This window comes from Trichoplusia ni, chromosome 17, assembly GCF_003590095.1.
Source record: "Trichoplusia ni isolate ovarian cell line Hi5 chromosome 17, tn1, whole genome shotgun sequence".
Lineage (NCBI taxonomy): Eukaryota > Metazoa > Arthropoda > Insecta > Lepidoptera > Noctuidae > Trichoplusia > Trichoplusia ni.
Window position 1 is genome coordinate 452395 of NC_039494.1, and position 24973 is coordinate 477367.

The 24973-nt window shown below is 34.3% G+C and overlaps 3 protein-coding genes across 3 annotated transcripts; all 3 read left to right on the plus strand.

Annotated features, from left to right (window-relative positions):
• Positions 1-220: 220 nt before the first annotated feature.
• Positions 221-5214, plus strand: LOC113502482. Its single transcript, XM_026884070.1, has 4 exons — positions 221-263; positions 608-688; positions 3625-3721; positions 3944-5214. The coding sequence occupies exons 1-4, from the start codon at positions 240-242 to the stop codon at positions 4960-4962; spliced, it is 1221 nt and encodes a 406-aa protein (XP_026739871.1). The 5' UTR covers positions 221-239; the 3' UTR covers positions 4963-5214.
• A 12123-nt stretch (positions 5215-17337) lies between these two features.
• LOC113502518 (cuticle protein 19-like) lies at positions 17338-20050 on the plus strand. The gene is made up of 5 exons (XM_026884124.1): positions 17338-17686; positions 18182-18353; positions 18679-18755; positions 19157-19323; positions 19747-20050. The coding sequence occupies exons 1-5, from the start codon at positions 17675-17677 to the stop codon at positions 19847-19849; spliced, it is 531 nt and encodes a 176-aa protein (XP_026739925.1). The 5' UTR covers positions 17338-17674; the 3' UTR covers positions 19850-20050.
• Positions 20051-20894: 844 nt separating this feature from the next.
• On the plus strand, positions 20895-23241 carry LOC113502635 (histidine-rich glycoprotein-like). The gene is made up of 4 exons (XM_026884289.1): positions 20895-20906; positions 21027-21398; positions 21987-22153; positions 23040-23241. Exons 1-4 carry the CDS (start codon positions 20895-20897, stop codon positions 23200-23202), a joined length of 714 nt encoding a protein of 237 aa, XP_026740090.1. The 3' UTR covers positions 23203-23241.
• Positions 23242-24973: the final 1732 nt, after the last annotated feature.

Below are 24973 nucleotides of genomic sequence, written 5' to 3' on the forward strand. Positions count from 1 at the left end.
ATTAAATGTATCGCATCCTAGTTCAGTAATTGTCATGTGTATGTGTGTGGTGGTGTTAATGTACGCACGCTTGGGGGTGTTCCTGTGTGCGTTTATAAATAGGTAAGTGGTGGTCGACGCGACTCGTCTTCATCTAGCCTCAACCTTCAAATGGACAAGCTTGTTGTTTTTGTTTAATTTTTTTAAGTGTGTTTGGGGTTGTATTGTGACGTGACTATATGTGGTGTTAGATAATAATCATGGATAAAGCGCTTGCTGTATTGGTACGTAATTTACTTTCGATATTTTACAAAATAAAATGAAAATAGTGTCATTTTGATTGATAAATTTGTCTTTTAAGGATCAACACTGTCTAGCATGAATAGGCAAACTAATTAGTGTTTGATAATTAAATTAGTTTATTTAGTAGTGACTTTTAAAATAATAAATGTGATTATCTGGTATTATTTAGTATTTTAACAATATTAACGAGTAATAATTTTATTTTGTTTTGTTGACGTTGTCAACAGTGTTAATATAACTAATTAATATGATTAATGCCTTATTTTCATAAGATTAATTATTTCATACAATCATATTTAACTAACAATTTTGTTTTGATTTTCAGATCCTCTTGGCAAATTTGTTATCAACCAATTGTCAAGAAGGGAAATTTGTAGACGATCAAAATGAAGATACGACGGACTTAGTAAGCTTTCAATTATCATTTTTGCTTTTAAAATTAACACGTTTATACAATCTTTGATGACCTAATACCTAATAGACCTAAGAAAAGTCCATCTTATATTTACAGTCAACGAAAAGCATAGTCGGTAGTTTTGCTGTACTTTTACACTCTGTAATTGATTGAGATGTAAACTGTCATCACTCTTGAGTCTTGCAAATTTTGTTTGGATCCAGAAGTATATCTGGAGCATTTGAAATTTTAAACATAAATTCCACAATATTCATAATAATTTACCTTTAACAAAACGGGAAACTCTACCTAAAAATGCATTAAAAACAACCAAGACTGCATTATAAACGAATAACTAAATGGCAGTTTACAACAGTATAAGACTTTCGCACATTATTCTAACGTCGTGTCTAACAATGCTATTGATACTTCAGCTGGTATTTAATATATTTATTGCGTTCATTTACACAACACGCAGTTTCACTAACAAATGCTTGAGTGATTGTCGCACACGCACATTCGCTTTACAAGCAGTAGGCGTCGAAATTGTAATTATACGTTTAATTGCTAAAATTATTGACTAATTTTCTTCGCTAATTAATCAAAACCATGTATGCGCATATTTTTCGTTTCTTTGTAGCAATATAAATGATTGGTTTGCATTAAACGGTCAAGAAACCGTGAAGAGTAATTTAGTTCCGTCAATGAAAAAAGATAAAAAAAATTGTTGTTGCCTCAAATATTTTTTTTTTATGTAAAAGCGACTCATTTTCTCGGCTTGGGATTTTACAAACATTCAAGATATATACACAAAAACATCCATACTTCGAACCCGCGACACGTCGCGTCGAGTTTGGGGTGATGACCGCAACCACTCAGCTATCCGCGCAAACGCATAAATACATATATTTTTGGAACGTGAAATTTTGTCAGCATGCCATTGCCGTCATAATCTTCAGTTCATAAGAATGAGTTTTGTACCAAAATTTGTTGATATACAAATTACAATTACTATAATATTTGACGAGTTCCGTGGTCGAACGGCGTACGCACCGGTTTCAAGTTGTCGAGGTCCTCTGAGGTCCCGAGTTCGATCCCCGGTCGGGTCAATGTAAAAATTCACATTTCTGTATTGTCGGGTCTGGGTGTTTGTGGTTTTTTTGTTGTATCTGAATTCTATAACACAAGTGCTTTAGCAACTTACTTTGGGTTCAGAACAATGTATGTGACGTTGTCCGCATTTGAGAAAAAAAATCTTCGTTGATTTATCTAGATAACCCAACGAAACCCTAGCCGTTGATATAAATATAATTCTAACAATAGTTACTCTAGAGAAATTCATTTCTAATAAATTCAGTCATCTTCATAATTACCGTTTACTTGCTACTGTTCTATGCCGTTACTCATTACTTTCTACGTATTCTGTTCGTACAAATATAAATCAGTTATTAGGTTTTATCTTTTGCTGTCGTTAACAAGACGGTAAAGTTAGTAAGAGGCGATCCTTAATTATAATACCAGCCTAAAAACGTCACACTACTGTGCAGACGAAAATGGTTTATCTACGAGCTTAGAAAAAAGCTAAAACAAAAGACTTGCGAACATTGTTAACTCCATAATATGACATTTCTATATCATGCGAACTGTTATCGCCTATCTGTCCTTCGAAATTCAATCAGTCTTGCCAATAATTGAATGCAAACTATATCAATGAAATTCTAGTGCGACCAAACGGGATATTTTTTGCTCTGGAAACTTGGTAACCGAACGCTTATCAGTGACGAAGCTTGCAACATGTCAACACATACAAACACAGAGTCTCGAAAGTGGTCACTGAATGTCGAAACGAACGCGGCCGCAGTTGTCTTGTTCACCCACTTTTCTTAACGCACTACAGCTGTGACACTGCTCCAATTGAACGCATTTTATTTTTTATAATATGCAAATGATAATTATAATTGCAGAGGCAGAGCACGAATGCCAAGTAATTAGTATGTTCGCACATGAGTTTTTTAAGAGTAAAACTCTCGATACTTTCATTTTTTATAATTATACGCTTCAATTATTTCTTTAATAGCATATATCGATAACTGTCTTTATAACGAACGTAAAATCTACCTGATTGGAGTAATCATCTAGAGAAAATATTAAACATCAAAATTCAACCGAAACAAAGATGACGACTAGTAACAATCGAGTATATTTAAATAACAAAGGTGTATTTAGTGAATCGAAGCGGAAACAAACGAAAGTAAACGATTTGTCATTGACATTGAGTAACGGTGCGATGCGCGCGCGCACTCGTCTGGCTCGTCTTGAACTTGACGAAGATGGCCGCCAACAAGTGACATTTAATACCGAGTCTGTTTACTAACAATCCCTTGTAAGGAGATCGATTTAATGTAGCTGTGGTTATGACCGGGAACTGAAATAAATATCTAGTAAAATGATGATCAACAATAAAATGGTTTTGTAGTAGAATAAACTTGATCTGATAAACATCACAAACTTGCCCTAACTCCCTCATAGGTGCACGATTAAGCTATTATATTACAATGAACTGATCTAAAATAATTTAGAACGATTTAACCTATCGCTTGAGAAACAATAGTCGTGATCAACAATGATAAATGCGACCAACGTTACGTCTAACGATTTGACAGACAGTCTGACATTACACTCACTCTACCTGATTATAATTACCTGCATACCTACGTTATGGAAACGATTAAAGCCCTCATTACTTATTCAGAATATTAAACTCAAATCGCTGAGCATGCAATCAATTGTCATAATGAGTAAAATACCGAATTATTACACGCAAGCTATCGCTTCACACATTCCCCAAGTTTTTTTATCTACAGAAACATCACGATGTAATTGTGTGATGAGCAAAAAATTGAGCGTTGCATTTATGAGCGAGTGTACTGACATTTTTTTGTTGTCAGGGAAAATCAAGATACTCGTTCAGCTATGGAGTTGCTGATGGCAAAACTGGAGACGTTAAGAGCGTATGGGAGTCAAGAGATGGTGACACTGTTACAGGTAATCTATATTTACTTGAAATTAATACTTTATGGTCAGTTTCCTACAGATATTGTAACTTAATTGTACACGTACCGTGAAACTTAATCCCTCTATGCGCCGACTTTGTTTCGTAATCTCAGAATTTAGCACTGTTACCGACGGATTGGCGATCAAGACAAACTTTCAAAAGTTTCATACATATTTTAATACTTATTTACAATATATATTTTTTCTTTACAGGTCACTACAGTGTAGTAGAACCAGATGGCTCCACAAGAACCGTTCAATACTCTGCAGGACCAAATTCAGGATTCCAAGCTATTGTTAACACTGACAATCCAGAATTAGAAAATGAAGAAATTGGAAGAAGCATAATGGAAGAGAAAGCTATGAGAGACTATGAAAGATATTATGATTTTTCAGAAGACCCGGACGAAGAATACTATGAAAGGAAAAGACCAAAAAGACCCCATGAGTCGGTGCGTAAAGAACACTCAAGTAAGAAGAGAACAAAATATCCGTCGTATGCAGATCAGCCGCTAGATTCAGAACCAAGTGAATACACTCACAGCATTTCAATTAAGCATCCACGTGATGATCCCTCCGAATTCGAGCCGCAAAGTCACGTAGGTTACAGTTTCGACCCAAATTGCAAAACTAAAACTAGAAAAGAAAGCCATGACAGCAGAGACAATTTGTATTCAAATATCGTCGATATTGAATTGAATAAGAAGTACCCTAGTTACTCCCAAGATTCCTACAGAGACAGTTACGATAAATTTGCTGAACCAAGTTCCGATATGGACAGATACGTGAAATATTATGGAAATGGAAACTTTAAAGGTCATAAATATGACGATGTTGGCATGCACAGCAAACCTCCCACAAAATATACATTCCCTATAATACCAGATGCTCCTCTGGCTGAGAAATATTATCCAGACGATGTTCCTACTAGACCTAAAAAGAAGAGACCTTATAAACCGAGGGAACCAGAACATCGTTATCCTACCGATGATAGCAACGAATATGTTTTGGTTCCTAAGAGAAAGCTGAAGAATCCTAACCCTACTGCCGAAACCTACGATTACAGATTACCTGAGGATGAATACGAACGTCCACAGTTTTCTAGCAATTACGACGATACATCACAAGACGATAGGTACCCTCCACGAGGATCGGCCCCTAAAGAGGTCGTACGAAAAATTGTGAAGAAACGAAAACCTGTTGTCAACCTGTTAGATATATTCGACATTTAAGTTATTTGTTTTAAATACAAATTAGATTACTTGTAATTGTGACTATTTGGACCTAAGAATTAAGACTGTAATTGTAAGTAAGATAAGTATTGATAGGATAAACGACTAATGTAAACTTTAAAAAACTTAGTAAAACCGACTGAAGTGAATTTATTAACCAAATTATTTATTGTTATTACTATTGATTAATTAGGGAGAGAGAAGACTCCGTGGAATCAACGTTAGGATAAACAAAAATGATTTTGTAAATAAAAGTGCATTTTAAATCTGTTTATACTTTTTTAACCTTTTAAGGATCTACTTATACGATATTTCACGAAATAGAAAATATTAGGGGACATATTTATTCGTCTTTTTTCTGTTCTGCTAATCAACATACAGGGCGCCCATTCTGATATTTACAAAAGCCGATGAATTAATGCAAATTGGATAAAATGGGCACTATTCGTATACTGCTATGCGTATTGGTAACTTTAATCAAGCAAATTCAATTGTAAATAGCGCAATTGGGTCCTACAAGTAAATACTTGTTGGACCCAATTCCACTATTTACAATTATCTACTACTTAAGATTAAATAATCTTGATCACCACGCTACGTCTGGTAGCTTACTGCGAGTTGATGATTCCAGAATCCAATATTTTAAATCCAAGTAACCTCACGCAGTTAAGGAAAAATAAAAATGTTCAAACTTAAAATCGCAGGTTACATATGCAGTGTGCGTTGCGCAAAATGGTCGCACAATGATAGTGAAAGTGCAAAGCCTCGGAAACTGGAGCAAGTGGGAGTGTCGGACTTTTATTACATCACAAGGACGTTTAAAAGACTTTTTATGCCATACTACGCACAATATTCTATTTGAGGTGGAATTGGGGTTTCTTATAAATCTGGAGTTAATTCCACTTTTAATTTGCTTTGCAAGACCCTTTGCGTAAGTATGCAATTAATACAATGGTAATTTATTAACATTAACGAATTTTTGTCGTGGAGAAAGAGTAAAATAATTACAACAATCAGTATTTCTTTTTAATTACGTTCTACCTATAGGGTGATAGGGATGGAATAGTTTCTAATGGGCATTTACCTGGTCAGGTAACATATGATATTCAAATTCTGATTTACCATATATGGCTACGAGATACTATGAATACAATTTAACACCAAAAAATTGAACAATGACACGCAACAACAAAATTAGTATTGTGACTTGCCAATAAAGCTACGTTCTCATTTAATCAATCAAAGTTACAATTTATACCTTGTTCGACCATTGCATTGGTGAGAGTATGTCGATAGTTTTGAATGGTTTCGAATTTGAGAAAGTCATTACAAAGCATTGTTAATCTCCTATTAACACAATTCAGTCACTTATTATGTTAAGACCCCTGTTATTACCCATAGATTCTTTAGGTGAATGACTTATCAATATCATATCCTGTTTCAATACATATCTAGCTATACAAGGATGCGTAAGTAGTTAAAACGAAAGAACAATATTTTATTTCTACGAATTCTGTATTTTTTGGCTTAAGTTCAGCGAGTCCTAATAGAACTTAGATAGAAATTGATTGGTAAATCATAATTATGATTTAATCCACATCATCAGCCTAGCCCTTTCCGAACTATGTTAGGGTCGGCTTCGCATACTGCTTAACTAACCTTCTCATCCTGGGCAACATTATACCCCTCAGTAAGACTGGTTGTCAGACTATAGTTTCTAAGTAACCGTAACCGCTGTCAAAGATGTATTTTTTATACATCTTTGACAGGGCAGGCAGGGCCCACAATTTAATGTGTCATCTAAAGCACGAACATAAATGGTCACCCATTCGTGGAGCTAACGTATCAAGCGTAGCTTAACCTGTGATCGATCATCGTGTGCAGTTGTAACTTAGACGCGAACTCCTCTAAGAGGAGCCTACAGGACGTTTTCAAAGAGTCCTATTTTTGTATCTACGCCAGTCAGTTTACATTAAACATCAACCACAACTATTTAACAAAATAATTGTCTGGCATCAAATTGGTCTACGCCCAGAAACAACCCAAGCACCAAATATGATCAGACTGACAGTAATGTCCCACGATTTACGCGTTTTATTATGTTTTATTTGAACCGCACATGCCGTACGTTCACCGGTGGGGGCGGCCATGACACCGCGCGCGCCGGTATTGTCGCAATGTGCCACGCGCCGCTGCTCGTACGCGCAACAGAGAAAGGTTTCCGCTATGTTAATTGTAATGTCATTTAAGATGTTGATATGTAAATTAGACTTGATATCATGATAAGGCTTGCTTGATCTGCATTTGTTAGGGAAAAATGTTTTAGTGTGTTTCTTGTAATAAGCACTACGGCAAACCGACTTAGTTAAACCCAATTCGACACAAGGATTTGAAGTGCGGGAGCGATAATAGAATATTAATTAGGTAAAACGTCTAATCACTGATGAATTAATTTCTCATTGTTGATTTTAATATATATCCTATTTACAAATTCGCCTTCAGTCAGTGAGTAAGTTTAAAAAAAGGATAAACGGAATGAGATCAATATCTTTAACAAATCATTAGATAAAAGAATTCGCAATTAAGTGGCCACTTAGCGACAAGAACTCGGTATATTTATAAGTTTCACATACCAACTGCTAATATGAACTTCAGGCAATAAAAGCTACCTAACTGAACTATATACCAACTAAAATACAGACTTCAAAATTTATTATCTAAAATTATGGTCAATCATTATAACTGATCTATTAAATTCCTATTATGATTCTTTTAAAGCAAGCGTTTGACCAAATATTGAAAATCATTACATATCTGGCCTACATCATTGATACAAAATTGATTTTGAATCGTGAGAAAATCGTTCTTGTTTGATCTGTCGATCTTAACTGGTCATTTATAGATAAATCTGTATCTTGTCTTGTGAATGTCGTAGAATCAAAGATTTGATTAAAATATAATGCTTTAGTCTTTAAGTGGTTGTTAATTATTATAAAGAATATCAAAAATATCGTTTATTAGTATTTCTTCTTATCTTTACTTGATTAATGTCGGTCTCATAGTTTTTTAGTCACTGGTAAAGGGCGTCTTGGAAAAGAGGGTCAGCACTCCCTTCAAAAGTCTGAATTGTTTCGGTTTTCTCATAATGTATTTCCTTTAGTTTTGTTGCGAAATATGTTCTATTATTTTGCAACCAATATATTGGTCGTATAATGAAATAGGCAACAAAGGGAAATTAATAACTATTAATCATCAGCAAGCAAAACGGGTATATTAGTGCACGAATACGAATAATATTAAGGATATAGAAATAATTTAATAAACGTAAGAGTTTCATCGGATATAAAACTTAATATCCTGTGTGTCGAAAGCCTTTACATGCGTGGTTTAAACTGAATACATAAATAACAGTTAATTTAAGGCTTTATCAATATTTCAATATCTGGTGGAATGTGGACACTAATTGCAACGTATGAACTCGAGTAAGGCGGTATTACTTGAAATAATGTCACAAAATCATTCAGTTTATCGCTACCCGGTAAAAACCTGCTATTTTTAATTAATGATTTCACTTTTTTATACCTCATCCACCAGATTTATTGGCTACTATAAATAGTCTACGGATTTTCTTTTGTTTTCTTTGTTTTTTGTTAAATAGCTGTAATCGATATCGCAAAAACAAAAAAAAAATAAGTGGCTCGTTTTCTAGGCTTTTGAAACGATCGATGCAGTTTAAGATTCAACGCTGCATAAATATTTACATACACACACACCGTAAAACGGTAACATAAAAACGTTTTAACTTAAAATATGTTATGAATGAGTTACTTAATAATATAATCTACTTAGTACTTCATACTTTCTAGTTTATTATAACATTAACTATTATGTAACTGACATTATTAGTCAGCACTGTTATAGTCTTGGCAAGTTATACTAGCATTGATCTGTTTTATGATTGCTGACTTCCTTTTAAGGCAATCAAAGTTATGTATTAGAATGTTTTAAGCGTACCACATCTAGTGGTAGGACTATAATATGTGGAAAAGAGAGACCCCGCTCTACGGGGTGTATGGCGTTTTCTTTTTTTAATTGTTATTTACTCAATTTGTGAGGTGATGGTGAAACATTGCAGACCTCAAGACTAAGTTATTACCTATCAAGTCGGCCCCTAAAGTCTTGATGGCCGTTCGGTTATATGCATGGATTTGTACGCACTAGTTGCAAGCTCGGTCTGAAATCAATCAACGTACCAATGTGACTTTTTTAAAGATATAGTACTACTTTTAACTATCCTAAAACACTGCTAAGTATTCACTAAGCGGTGAAGGAAAAAATGTGATGAAACCTGGACTCCAAAATTTGGAATCTGAAATCTCCACTCACACCACTCGCGACAGTCGGTCGGTCAGTAAGGGAACATTACTTTTTCTTCCTTTAGTCTTGGGTCGGAATTTTAATAGTAGCCAGTTTTATCGCACACGATTTAATAAATTACGCCTTCAAGATATTAACTTTATGATCGCGTAAAGATTAAAATTGACAAATCTTAAACTTCCTATTTCATTATGAAAATGTTTTGTTCAATTATCTTAATTGCATGTTAAATAATGATGAAATGTTACAAAAATGAAAGTTGCTTACCGTATTTAAATTTTTGCTTACTTAAATAAATTATCTTGTTATAGTTGAGTTATGTATATTTTTAGTTTCGTTGAAATCTGAATACATATTTTGTTAATTTTTGAGAGGCGGAAGGTGTATAAGTATTTTGGTGAAACGTCTTTAAATAGTTTTATGATTATGACTCATAATGAATCATCATCGGCCTAGCCTTTTTCCCAACTATGTATGTTGTTTATTATGACTCATAATAAATAAGCAGGCATAAATCTGTTGAAGGAGTCGCTTTTTTTGTAGCTTTCATTCTGAATTATTTCCATAGACAAATACTAAAAACTTTCCAAAAATCTAACAAATACTCGATGTTATATTATTTTCTATATCCTTTTTTTCTGTCTATCCTTTTTATCACTTTTTTTCGTTTTAGATGTACATAAATTGATAATAAGGACACATAAAGACCATCAATTGATACCTTTGCCGTTCGATAGATTTTGCTGCTAATATCGGTAGCAAATTACGGCAAATTATTGAGCAATATTAACGTACCGTGGAAGTGAAATGACCATGTTTGTATGACATTTATATTGCATACATTCTAGAAGAAACTTAATTTACATATACGTCTAACTTTTTAAATATTGAGGTAGGTCTTGGAGCTCACCTTTACATGGTTGGATATAAAAAGAATGTAAGTATTGCTGTAAATGTACGGATATCCGGGTGGTTTTTTGATAGAAGAAAAGCAATGTAAAATAAATGAAGTATCATGTATTTTTGGATAGCGGGTTCAAATCTCTTCTACCATTTAAGGACGGAGTTGAAAGATAACAACAAATAATTCTATAATCGTTCATCTGTTTTAAAACACAAAAAAAAAGAATCCAGGTGTGTCTTATAATACAAAAATATTATAAACAAATGGCTATTTACAATATTTACAATATTTGTTTTGGTAATGTTTATTGCCGTTTAACATTAGTGCTAAAAAGAGTTTACAGACAGAAAATAAAAACACCAAAATAATTAGCAAAAATGTTAACAAACTGAGTCCAGTTAAAGTAAGTCACATAAAAAAAATAGCGTTGTGACTTTGTGTGATTTCCTGTACAAATATTTCGCCGGTAGTATTCGTGATAGGGTGTCCGATATCGCTTTTTCCTACACCAATTAAATTAACAGGAAAAACCGATAAACAATTGATGCATAACATATTAACATCTGCTTAGCTTCATAAATATGTCGAAACGTTCCTATCAGTGAAATATGTGGAATGAAAGTGATCGTTAAAAAATTCATTACCTTAATTTTTCTTTTTAAAATTTATTACTGTCCATTCCAGGCGTAGAGCACTTTCATTGACATGTTTTTAGTTTTTAGTTTTTAAAAGTAGATAGTCTTTCTTTTTATAATATGAAATGGTGACATAAATCATTGATTACGCTTTTATGATTATAATTACAGAAAAGACTTCCTTAAAGATAATCCTAAGTAATATTTGTCATTAAATATGAGTTGAAATACTAAATAATGTGTTTGTACAATGTTACGATCTTTTTTTTTCATATTGCCTGTACGAGATTCCACTGATGGACAAAGTCCTCCCACTTCTAGTTCCAAACTTCTCAATATTTTATGATTTCTGGCCACTAAAGCGTACAACTTACTTAATAATGTCATTGTTTACTATAATAATATTGTACATAAAATTGTTATCATCTTGCATGTACGAAGAATATAACCTCAAATAATTACAAACTGATCAATTTCACACTTGCTTGAAATTTTGTACAGTCGGCATCAAAAATTCATTGATACAATGAGATTTACAAACTGCGATTAAAATACTTTAAAACCTTAAAATTGCAACAGACAATTGAGATCGCGACCTGTTAAAAAAGTAAAATGTTTAGGGGACTTGTGACGCAACGACTTCGCAATATTATGCCTACACGGAAATTTGATCAATTTATGTTTGCGTGACAGAAGAAAAAAAAGATGGACACATATATTTAAAAAATATATGTATTAATGTTTATATATAAAATATTTTATAATAAATAAAATTAAGAGCCTATAAAATAAAATTAAAGTTATCTCTGTGTCAACTTTTTATGCTGACATTACCAACTTGTATATCGTATAATGAAACTTAATGTTAATATACCTTGTAATTAATCATTTATTCTGTATCAATGTTATCTGTGATAGATTGAAATGTCTTGAAGGGAATTGAAGCAGTATGCATTTGTTATGCATGTGTGTTAAGGACGGCGGTGCGAGGTCCAATTTATACTTTAGATACGTACTAAATATAAGTCATAAAATATAATCATTATCACAATTCGACTTTAAGATAAGAAATAATTTTGTTCTGAATACAAGTTAGGTACTAAGAACAAATTCCCCGCGATAATTATAAGGAATAAATTCCGTATCATCGGCCTAGGCTTTTCCCAAATCTGTTGGGGTTGGCTTCCAATCTAACCGGTTTCAGCCAAAAACCAGTGTTTACAAGGAGCAACTGCCTATCAGAATTTCTCAACCCACTTTCCTGGGCAACACAATAACAACATGACCCCTTAGTTAAACTGATTGCCAGACTTTCTAGCTTTTGATACCTGTAGCGACTGTCAAGGACCTATAATTAACAGCCGGGACCCACAATTTAACTTGCTTTCCGAAATCCATAATTGGATTAAAAAAATAATTGAATCCGACTGTAACTCCCAATACAATAAGATACCTATTTGGTTTTTTAGAATATGTTTTGATAGGCCGATACAATATAGTATTCCGATATCTAGAATTCTATAAGCTTCAACCTAGTTACTGATTGCACAAACAAGCACAATGGACAATAATTGCCTGTTTTGCGTACAACGATTGCGTAAGAAAGCTCATACATAAATTCCTTCATAATAATCGATTTCTATGCATATAAGGTCGAAAATTGCTTGCAGTATTGATTTACGAATATATTCTAGAAATTCAATATTACTCTCATTGGCATCTAGTTGCATATTCACGTGGGTACGAATGCTCCCATATATGATGTATGTCTTGCACAATTTAATAGCATATTGAGATTACTATGGAATTTAATTTACAAGTAATATTTGTTGCTGCATCAATGAATTTTATATGTTAAGATAGAAATTTTAATGATTGAATGAAATTACAGTTTTAAATACCGATTGCGGATAATATCATATAAAACGTTTAAATGAGAAAATGCATCAAGAAAATAAAAGACTAAAATCTGCAAAGTCACATATGAAAGTTGAAGTCCTTATTAAATAACTCTGGACAATTATTTCAAACAGGTGTGAAGGTCAAACGCCATTCAAATAATTAATCAATAATTAACATCCAAATTATCAAATTAATAAACAAATCAAATCGATAATATTATGCACGTGTCTTGGCGCCTCCTATTTGTAACTTGTTAGTTCCTTACGCGACGAATTGCTCAATCACAGTACGTTGCTAACACGTATGATTTATTGATAGTGGGTGCAATATATTGTAATATATGGTGACTGCTACTGGGCCCTGATTCTGCTATTTACAATGGCCAATGAATGAATGCCAATCGTATTAAATTTGAAATTATTCCTATTCTCTTAAGCAACATAAATAATTGAAAATTTATTTTATTGACCTTTGTATACCGTCTCTGAATTTCCAATTTTTGTGTTCGAGAAGTGCTAAAGAGAATACGAAAAGTTGTACCATTGTAAATAGCAGAATTGGGGCCCTGGTTTAGTGACTGGTAGACAAATGTCCAGCTGGTACTTGTAAATGTAACTAAAGTGTCATACATACAAGTTCAGAGTGTTCTATATGTAAAGCATGCAGAGGAGAATATTTGAATATACTTATACTAATTCAAAACAGACTCTTTTTTTCAGGTAGACTAGTATTTCTTTTTATGTTCGTCATCTCATAACTTCTTCTTTGACTATATGAACCAGGCTTATTTGAAGTCCGTTAAGTAAAGTCGTTTGTTGGTACCAAATATAATCATCACACTTTTAACTTTAACAATACATTTAAGGTTCAAAGTATGAAGTTGTATAGTGGTAACGTAAACATTCCTGTTACAACTGAAATTAATAAATATTTATAATTCTTGCAATCAATTTGTTTTTAATTACAAATAAACTACTGCTGTTTTAAATTGTAGCGCATTACTGCAATTAGCTTAATAAATAGCTGCTGTTTGTCTTCTTTGGCACAAAAAATTCATGTAAAAAAACCAAGTGTAGTTGCCAACTGAAATTTAGTACTATACCAGCAGTTTACACACAATAATGAAATGACATGCATTTTTGTGTCATTATTACCTGTTGCTAAAATCTATTTACATTACACACGATTAATATGAATTTTCAACTACTCATTTCATTGGCCTAGCTATGTTGCTTTTATTTTCCCAACTATGTTGGGGTCGGCTATCAGTCCAACCGGTTTCGGATAAGTACCAGTGTTTTACAAGGAGCGACTGCCTATCTGACCTCCTCAACCCAGTTACCTGGGTAACACGACAACCCTTGGTTAGACTAGCTGTCAGACCTTTCAAGCTTCTGACTACCTGTAACGACTGTCAAAGATGTAGGAATAACAGCCGGGACCCACAATTTAACGTGCCTTCCGAAACACGGAATGAATTTTCAACTACTATGAAATGTAAATTTTCAATTTAGTTTTACACAGATTAACGTAGCCGTTCTTATCAGTTAAGACTGTAATACCACACATATAATGATACCACTACAAGCCATAAACGGTCGTATGATATCACGCAAATACAGGTACAAGTATGTAAAACCATTTCACAACTCTAAATCTTCATCACGTATGCAAATGAGTAAAAAGTCGCTCGGTTGGCAACATTTTATGCAGATTGTTGGGTATTTATCGTGGACCAGGTGCTATTACCAAATGCAGCTTGAGATAGCCACCGTGGGGTTAATGAACGGATAGATGAGTCACAGCCACTTGACATCCGAGACTATGCGGTAGACGCTCACACCTTTATTTAAGGTGCAGTTTCTCTGAGAGAGACAGAATTTTAAATGTAATTCGTTTTTTTATTGTTTTGAGAATGAGTTACGTAATTGCGTTAATAAAAATAAAACAGAAAGCCTAAAATCAACAAAAAAGATTTTCCGCTTCGTCATGAAAATAATTTTATAATTATTAAGAATCATCATCCACAGCCTTTATCCTTCTTGGAGCGCGCTCCATTTCTCTCTGTGCTACTTTAATCTTATGGACAGCCTCATGTGTGAGCGTCCATGTCTCGGCACCATAGGTCATGGTGGGCAGGACGCACTGGTTAAAGATACGAGTTTCAAGACACTGTGGAATTTGGCGTGACTTCATTATGTCGTCCAGCTTCCCGAACGCCGCCCATCCAAGTTGCACTCGTTTGGAAATCTCCTTTAGCTGACGCTCCTTGCTAAAAGATAGAATATGGCCAAGATAGACGTAGCTGTCTACAGTGTCCAGGACTTCATTTCCAACTCTAATGGAATTGAAAGAACTGGAGACGTTCGACATCACCTTGGTTTTGGATATATTCATCCTTAAGCCTACCTTAAAGGGAGCATCCAAGAGATCTTTTATTAAGGTTTGGAGATCGGTTGAATTTTCCGCAAAAAGAACCAGATCGTCTGCAAACCTAAGGTGAGACAGGAAGAATTACAAGGACAATTATTCAGACTGTTATCTTACTGAATAGCTTTTGAATTGGAAGCGAAGCGTTGTGTAAACCAGTATAAAACTTAAAGAATTACAAAAAAAAAACTCGAAGGATAAATTAAGTGAGCCATCAATTACATTAAATTCTGTGTTACTTTTACAGAAACCACACCTTTAATGAAGGCAGTGTGGTTTGCGTAGATCTAAATTTAATTCATTGCTAACTAGTTTCCGAGCTATTTTCGGACTATGCAAATTCAAACGCTTTTGTAGTGATTCATTGACTATTAAAATTAAATGCATTGTTCACCTTTGCATTGAACTTTCGGAATACAATATTTGATTGTGTGCCACTCGAAATAAAGCAAATACCAGTTTTATTACTCTTACATATTTAATTTTATTGTTTTTAGCTCATAGAGCGTTCATAGAGTATTTTTACAAGGAATATTAATAATTATTTTCGTATTTTTTTATGATTCACGCTTTTGCACTATTTCATTTACTGTCTTATACATAACACACATATAGTATTTTTGCATGAAATCTATGCCTTAAAACAAAACCATGATCCATGACATGTTAAGTGGAGGCGTATACCCTTGTACGCGCATGAGTATAAGCCGCCATTGTCACCTTGTTATCAATATTATTTTCTTTTGTTTTAACTTTGTGTGTCTCATGTGTGTTCCGTTCAAGACATGGCTTTGGCGGCACGTTTCAAGTTTCAGAGACGTCCTATTTCTGGTCGCTTAAGAATGAAATATTATTATGATCACAATGTGTTGCTTTTTTATCATTTTTATGTTTAATTTTTTTTGAAATAGTTTCAAGCGTCAAAAAAAATAAGGTAAGACATGACTTTTGCTTTTACAAAAGGTAAAATATTTTTTTTATCGATGTTTATCTTCAATAACTCTACATTCGACACATACCTACTTGTAGTATCGAACTTTAACTGCTTCGCTAAGATTATGGCCACATTCCAGTTTGATGCCCTACTTCACCAAATTGTTACAACGTTATGAAACAATGACATCACTATGGTACAAAATCGACAATCAGTATAGTTTTCCCAAGACAATTTTGGTTTGTACAATATGTCTGTACTTTTATGGTCATGAGGCACTTAAACTTTATACCATTTTAGGAGCAAGTTTTTTTTTAGCTTAACTTGAATTCATTATGATAAGAGAGATAACAAATCATGTTTGCTATAAATAAAGTTTAAAGCCGGTAGTTTGACCATAATTGAGGTGACCTGAATTGGTTTTTGTTATGCCTGAAATACAATTCATATGTGCACAGTTTCTTTAATTTACGATAAATGTACCTTGCAAATGATAATAATGACAGAATTAAAAATTGATGGATTTAAAATCTCAATAACAGGTATGCAGACTTTAGTACGAGCATCTTAGTATCTACCACTTCCTGTTGCTAAGGGTTCGATCCCCATTTCACACAGTTTCAAGATCATGGGATAGACTCATGGACTTATTTTTTACACCTTCGCACCAAAAAAAAAGAGTCATAATAACAACAATTTACCATCTATATAAAATCGTTTTGAACAATGTGTGTGTGAACGTTTTGCTCAGAAATTCTCGATTCGTGACTTTACAAAATTAATTAAAGCCATAATACCCAAACTGGGCAGCTCATGAAACTGATTGTCTAGAAAACAATAATTCAATAAGGTTTGTAGCGTGGCCGAGATTAATTTATTTTGCTCAGAATGTTATACACTGCTATGTGGAACTATGAACGTATTTATTTACTATTCTGATACCAATTCTTAGCCCAGAATGGTTTGAACTATTGATACAATAATTGTGTGGATACGACGTATTATTATGTTTATGTTGGTAAACTTAATGGTAATTTTTTTAATAGAAATTTGACAGTACTAGGTATAATGTTTTATTTGGGGCAAACAATTTGACTGATTTGCAATTATTTTGAGTTCTGGATTTCGTTCAAACAAATAGGTTCGTCGATGATATATTTGAGATGAAACTGAATATACTCAATTTTTTTTTGTGTTGACAACCCTTAGGTGAAATTAAAAGCGGTTTTTGATTGATTCTTGTCCTTAAGAACAAAACTATTTGCTTTTTTTTATCGGAATATTCCGAAATAACATTTCTTGATATAAGATAAGGCGCGTCCACACTATTCAAACGATCTAGTTTGTGGCAGCGCCCACCGCCACATACATGTAGCTACATACAGTTTCCTGCGACACGCCCGAGCGGGACCCTAGCCTATATCTATAGAACATACAGCCTCTATATAAACGCCTGGTATCTCACAATTCGGCACACAACCAGCCCTAGTGCTTAGACTGACGTACAGTTTGAACCTAAAACTAAACACAATGTTCGCTAAGGTAAAGTGCTCACGAGTGGAAGGCGTCAAGTGTTTATTTTGTGGTATTTCGTGATTTTGGTATCATGTGTCATGAAAATTTTGGGGTTAGATAGGTCAATATTGTAAATCTTATCGAAACGGAGATTTGATAAAGACATTGAATTTGACAATCTTTCATTGATACAATCTTCAATGGTTAACGAAAAAACAGAACCTTTTGTTAGTGTCAACTGTATTGTTACCATTTATACAAAAGAATACAGTTCTTGTTTCTATGCATTTAACAATAATATAACATCATATTTACGATACTTAACCATAATTATGTAAACTTATCAACAGTTTGCAAAATTGAGAATAAAAAGTAATAAATAAGGATAGTACTCTCACTTGATACTAAATACAAATTAACAAAATATAAATAGTTCCATGAACAAAAATGTTAATATTGACAAACGCTACTTAACTCCTACTGCATTCATTTAAAACGATACTCTATCCCTTTATATTACAGGTGTTGTTCGCTTGCGCGCTTATAAGCGTTGCTCGTGCAGGATTGCTTGCGGGAGGTCACGGTGCTCTCTCTACGCAGAGCATTGTGTTGGGCGCCCCTGCCCTTGCGCATGGCTATGGAGGATACGCAGCAGCTCCAGCTATCGCCACACCGGCTTTGGGATACGGACTAGGTACGGCTTATATATAGTAATGGATAGTAGCTATTCGAGTAAGGGCGAGTAAGACAAGGTAGTTGAAAGATGGCAAAAAAATGTAGAGCTGTTATATCTCTGGATTTTGTCAGTCAAAATTGTAAACTGTAATATTGTCAGTACTGAGTTTATAATTGACAAAAATTTAGTTTAATATGATTGTTGTGCAGATAAATAATTAATAGGTTAATGAAATCAACTTAGCTATAGGATATTGTTACAATTATTACATTATTGATACTTTGTCCTCCTATTTTCTTCCCCAAAACGTTTTATTTGTGTGATGACATCAGGTCGTTTGCAGGTCACGGCGCGGTGGTCGCGCACGCGCCCGTTTACCGTCCAGCTCTCGCGCACGCCGCTGCCCCTGTTGAGATATATGTAAGTACCAGTCTGAACCTAACCCATGTGTTATGTTCAGACTGTTATGTATGTTTTTATTATGTAGTTGCAGGATGAAGTTGTGAACTTTGTTCAACATTCTTTTAGCAGTTTCTACCAAAAAAACTTTGTAATATTGGCACCACGCATAATATTTTCTTCTTACACACCTGTAGCATCCTAGCTGTAGCTTCATCTGGCAGAAATTAAAAGCTACTCATCAAGTGATTTGAGCACAGTACCGCACAATAATTATAGCCTGGTGAAGCATCAAAGCCTGTGTGCATGCAAAGCACAAGGACAGACTGTACAAGTACAAGTGATAAGCCTTTTTTATCTTTAGACTATTTAGCTCATTCATTTTTGGACATAAAATAATCCTATATTTCCACCTATTCTAGGCCCACCCCCGCTACCAATTCAACTACGGCGTCGCTGACGGCCACACCGGCGACCAGAAGAGCCAGTGGGAAGCCCGCGACGGTGACGTCGTGAAGGGCCAGTACTCCCTCGTGGAGCCCGACGGTACCGTGCGCACTGTCAACTACTCTGCTGATGACCATAATGGGTAAGGACCTGTCTACCATAAGGTCAAAATGTATTTGAGCGATTTGAGTAACTTGTTCTAGAGCTGCTTGATGATAGAGCTGGTAAATAAAGAGTTTTACCTAAGACATATACGCCTTTCTAAGCCGAGCCACTCAACTAAGAATATAAGGAACAAGGTTCATCTAGCATGCGCTATCTAGAAAATGTATGAAATTATCACACTAATAACATGCGTAGCAAGTATAACCGATATCTATACGGGCAAAGTCACGATCAACAACTAGTTGCCTGCGAATGAGGACACTTTTAAAACTGAACATTCTAAGAAAACATAGTACATTTTAGTTGCACCTCTTAGTAGTAATACATATGTCTAAATCGCATTTTTTATGAATCTGATGTTATGACTAAATTGTCTTATAACTTAAAATTATATTTCCAGTTTCAACGCGGTAGTAAGCAGGCAGGGTCACGCCGCGCACCCCGCGGCTCACGCCGTCGTCGCCGCCCCCGCTCTGGGCCACGGCGCTCTCCTCCACGGCTAGACCTCCACGCCAACCCTAGACCAACACCGATGACACCTATTTATTTACTACTTAGCTTAAGCACGGACGGAATGCGACCACGAAAGAGCATTGTACTACGAACGGCTTTCAGAATGCTTACAGACTAACCGTTTCAGAATTTGTATACAAGGGACTATGGCCCAAATTAGCTTAGTACTTTACATTTCATTCATCTATCTAAAGTGCATTAGAACTTTTGTATTATAATTTCTTGTAGTTTGTAAGTATTTTCATGTTTTTATATTTTCAAACTTCTATACATTTTGTGAAACGTTAGACGATTGCTTGCGGGGTGCTGTGCAGAAACCTAGGTTTTTGTGACTGATAATAATAAATTAAACATAATATTTTCATATAGCACTGTTTTTTTTATTGTTTTAGCCGAAGCTCTGATTCGAACCCTAACAATAAAGAAAGCCTATGTTCATGTATTAATTTGAGTTCTAAGTACATGAAAATGGCAGATAGCATGGCACTATGGGCGACATTTGGCTCTACGCCTTTTTTATAGTTCTTGTTACACAAAAAACACGCACAAACTTATGATTGTCCAAAAAGTTACTCTCCTTAAATATCATATTAAGAGAACGCCTTATATTGAAAGGAAAATTACCTCTCATCTCTAAAAGTCATATCTTCCAAGGTTAAACATTAAAAACACACAAAAAATTTCAAAATCATGATCAAAAATAACCATTTACGATTTCCGTTTGTATGATTAATTTACAATCTACACTTAGTGCTATAAATATAATAAAACTTTCGCCTATATTTAAGTACTAACCTTCATAATTTACTCAATTGTCTTAATGTTTCGGTATTCTTTAAAGGATTATCATTTATGCACACACAATCGTAAAAGTGCACTGGTTACCAAACAAAACGGAACCGGTTTGAAAGAATACGTAACAATTAACTGTCCCAAGAAGAAATTTTATGTACTTATTTTTCAGTATAAAAAGCATCTGGGCTCTTCCAATTATATCATTTAATTTTTTGGTGTATCACAATACATACAGGCGAGATGTTCTCCAAAGTAAGTGGAATTTAAAATTTAAAATAATTTTATTATAATCAACGAGGCTTGAAAATGTAAATAGTTGCTTAAATTGTATGAAAGTAGAGCAGTTATGTTAATTGATTCTCGTTTTCTCAGATCGTCTTCGCACTTGCTGTGGCTGCGGTCTACGCCCAGCACGGACACCATGGACATGATCACGGTCACTCTTACTCCTCTCAGTCTGTAGTTCATCATGAAATTCCTCATAGCCATGAAGGTTCTCACGGGTACCATGGAGGTTCTCATGGTTACGAAGGTCATGGGCACGAGGTTTCTTATGGACATGAGAATGCTCTCGGACATGGCCACGGACATGAATACTCCCATGGCCACGAAGCCGTCCACTACGCACCTGTAGCCGTTCATCATGAGGCTCCCGTTATCCACCACGCTGAACCAGCTCACCACGGTCACCAGGAACTACACGGTCACCAAGAACACCACGGCGAGCATCTTGTTGACTACCACGTAAGTCATTAAATTGTTATGTAAACTCGATTATGAAGAGAAAGGGATGCTTAGCCAAACTAATTAGGTATTTAGATTAATGAGCTAAATATTCAACAATTAACTAAGTTACGAAAGAAATATTATGCCCTCGATATTACTTATGAGTAACTTGCAAACCTTACCATATAAGTTTTATATAATCGGAACTCATTACTTAGTATACAGAGCAACATGCTATACTTCTGAAACTTGAGTTCAAATAGTGACGTAGTTTCGAAAAATTTAAAATATTTTGTCAAGGTATAAAATATCTTTTGGAGCACCGATTAGTTAACAATACATTTTCTCATAAAATATTAGGTACCGACTAAATGTCATGTACATGACATGACTTTTCATGTATAAATGCAATGAAAGTATGAAATTTTCTTTCCCCAACAATCAATAGCGAGTGTAGCAATTTCCATCTTCTCTCTATTACCATCTCTTTTACTTCCCTATATGTTGGCACTTCTGCATATCCTTCAGTTAGTCTATGTACTTCCTTCTTGGTCTTCCTCTTTCCTTAATATCCAGCGATATTATAATACATCTGTTCTCTTTCAGGCTCATCCCAAATACGAGTACGAATACAAAATTGAGGACCCCCACACCGGTGACAACAAGTACCAACACGAGACCCGCGACGGTGACTCCGTCAAGGGCGTGTACAGCCTACACGATGCTGATGGCTCCATCAGGACTGTAGAGTACACCGCTGACAAGCACAATGGGTATGAAAATATCATTTTTTTAGAAGACTTACTTTTGTCTCATACGAAACCTCAAATGACTAAAATTACGCGGGCATTTTTATGTAGAAGAACAGGCGAGATGGTAAATAGGATCTCCTATAGGCCTTGTTCTAGCTACATGTTATTTTGTTAACTCTGCTCAAAATGTGATTCAATTTAACTTAATTTTGTATCTCATTTGGTTTAACATCTTTGCTCTCTTTTTTCTCAACCATGGAATCGTCCTTTACCATATGGTTTTTAAACGTCTTTTCGTTAATTAATATAGTTTTTTTTTACTGAGCAATCGATTACTAGACGGATGTGAACACGGTTTGGTGTTCTTGTCTAAATATAAAATCGTGTCTTTAATCTTTATAATTTAACGACTTAATAAGATATTTAAAAATATTATTAGAAAGGTAATACACAGTATCGCAATCAAAACACGATTAAAGTGATTATCGAAAATCTAGTTAATTTAGTACATGTCACTTAATTAACTAAATTTCCGATAGTCAGTACTAAAGTAGGTACCTTACTTTTATTCGATGCTTTCTAAATCTAGATAATCTTTGCTTTTTAAACTAAGAAAGATCTATTCATTAATTTCAATAAAACGGTAGAACTCAATTATAATTATCAAAAATCAAGAAATTTCCATAAACACCATGAAAGTCAACTGGAAACATAATACAACCCAATACTAAAAAAATAAAAAGTTATTAAAGGCATTAGGATCGAACCTGCATCTCGTGCATAGGCCATCATAACTTTCAATGAGATCCTGAGAATACTCACACTTTTAACTGGCACTGTCATTCACTACAACTGTACCATAAAAATATATATTTAACTTATTGCACAATCAATTTTCCCATTCCAGATTCAACGCTGTTGTGAAGACTGAAACTACCCACGGTCACCAGCACCAGGCTCCCCAGTACCAAGCTCCTGCCCACCACGTCGAGCACCAAGCTCCGGAACACCATGTGGAGCACCACGTACCCGAGTACCACTCCCACGGCCACGACCACTACCATCATTAGAACATGACTGAACTGACCACCTGATATATTGTTGTTAATATTTTTTATAAATTGTTTGAATTCGGTAAATATATCTAGTCTAACTTTTTACTTTGTTATTTTATTTATAACACTAAATATCTATTTACACACTTGGTTTAGAGGCAGACCCAATAGAATAGTGGTTTGCAAATACACACAATATAATTTGAAAATAACTTTTAACACTGAATTCTATAATTTTGAAGGTTAAACATAAGAAGGAAAATTCAACAAAACTCTTGCAAATTCACTTCAGTTTTACAAAATAATTTTTTCAGCTATTTAACAACTATTGCTATGTGTATGTGACGTATTGCATAGATTTATAAGAATTCATGTTAACGTAATACTGCTACTGCGTCTTAACTTAAAAAAAAAGATTTTATTAAATCCTTTTATAAATAGAATATTTTAAATTGCAAACTACATGAATAGAGGACTTGAAAAAAGCAAATTAGTTATAGTTACGTTACTTATAGTACCTGGCGCCATGCTATGGTATGGTATAATTATAGTCCTGTCAAAATAGACATTTGACTTAGCCAAAATTCGCATAGAGCTGAAAATTGGCGGAGACGTTAAATACATAATTATAAAGAAAATATCAAAAGTCCCCTTCGATCCCACTTCTGCAAAAAAAAATATTCAAGGTCAAACATGCAAAATTAAGGTTTTTTCCATTTTTCTCCAAAACGGTAAGTTTTATCGTAAAATAATACAGACAAAAGTTGTAGATCATACAATTCTCTACAAAAATGGTTCAGTCACTTTTTCTCTTACGACTCACCATTCGTGAGATATTGCGGTTTTAATCATTAATATTTTACATAAATGCATATTTTACGTAATATGCACAAATTTCCGCACCACCTATGGGGTAATGTACTCGGCGCATTTTTTTTAACGTGGTTTCCCCAGTAGGTATAGTCCACGATCTATTTTAATAAAGAAAATTTGATCAGATTGTATCCTATTGATTGAAAAAATGGTAATATTGCAAGTGATCTTCTCAATGTTAAGTATTATATTAGATAATTGTCTAATTCTACGTCGAATAATTTAATAATTGCTGCGGCAGCTTTCAGTATTCTTAATCGTTCTTCGTTTATATTTTGTTTTTTATTTTCATACCAAGCTTTATTGAGAATATCGTACTGATTGTCAATAAAACAGATAATTGTTAAACTCCCTTTTTTCTCAGTTATAATAATTTTATCACCATACTTTAACTTTAATCTTCTTTTAATTGTTTTATTATCTATAGTTGGATTTTTGCTTATGTCTTTTAATTCTTGCAATGAAAATTGACAATCATCACTATTTTCAATGTATTGAAATATTCCCTCCATCGCCAAGTTCACTGAATCATCTTCGGGACGTCCGACTTTACATTTTGTAGTAGGCCTCAGAAATATATTATAACAATTATTGTGGTACTTAGCTTCAGCAGCAACTAAGTCAAATTCATACTCAATGCGGGCAATAACAGCTTTTGCTACGTCATCAGAACGAGTCCGAGCTACCTTTAAAATGGAATCTTTAAATTCAAGTGTAGATACATTATATATTTTACGACGAACATTTTGCGCTTTCTTCTTTTCAGCTTCTTCATTTGCTTCATCGCCGCAAAATAAACAATATCTTTTAAAGTTGAAATCTGGCTCACTTACTCGTGCTCTAGTATGAGGTGGACTTATCGTGGATGTACTACCTTGTTCTGTCTCGCGCTGTCTTTTAGCTGAAACAATAC

Coding starts and splice junctions, on each gene's coding strand:
- LOC113502518 (XM_026884124.1), top strand. Junction 18,354..18,678: donor GGCTTTGGGATACGGACTAG/GTACGGCTTATA, acceptor GGTCGTTTGCAG/GTCACGGCGCGGTGGTCGCG. Junction 18,756..19,156: donor CTGCCCCTGTTGAGATATAT/GTAAGTACCAGT, acceptor CACCTATTCTAG/GCCCACCCCCGCTACCAATT.
- LOC113502635 (XM_026884289.1), top strand. Junction 21,399..21,986: donor AGCATCTTGTTGACTACCAC/GTAAGTCATTAA, acceptor GTTCTCTTTCAG/GCTCATCCCAAATACGAGTA. Junction 22,154..23,039: donor ACCGCTGACAAGCACAATGG/GTATGAAAATAT, acceptor TTCCCATTCCAG/ATTCAACGCTGTTGTGAAGA.
- LOC113502482 (XM_026884070.1), top strand. CDS start 240: ATGGATAAAGCGCTTGCTGTATTG. Junction 264..607: donor ATAAAGCGCTTGCTGTATTG/GTACGTAATTTA, acceptor TTTGATTTTCAG/ATCCTCTTGGCAAATTTGTT. Junction 689..3,624: donor ATGAAGATACGACGGACTTA/GTAAGCTTTCAA, acceptor TTTTGTTGTCAG/GGAAAATCAAGATACTCGTT.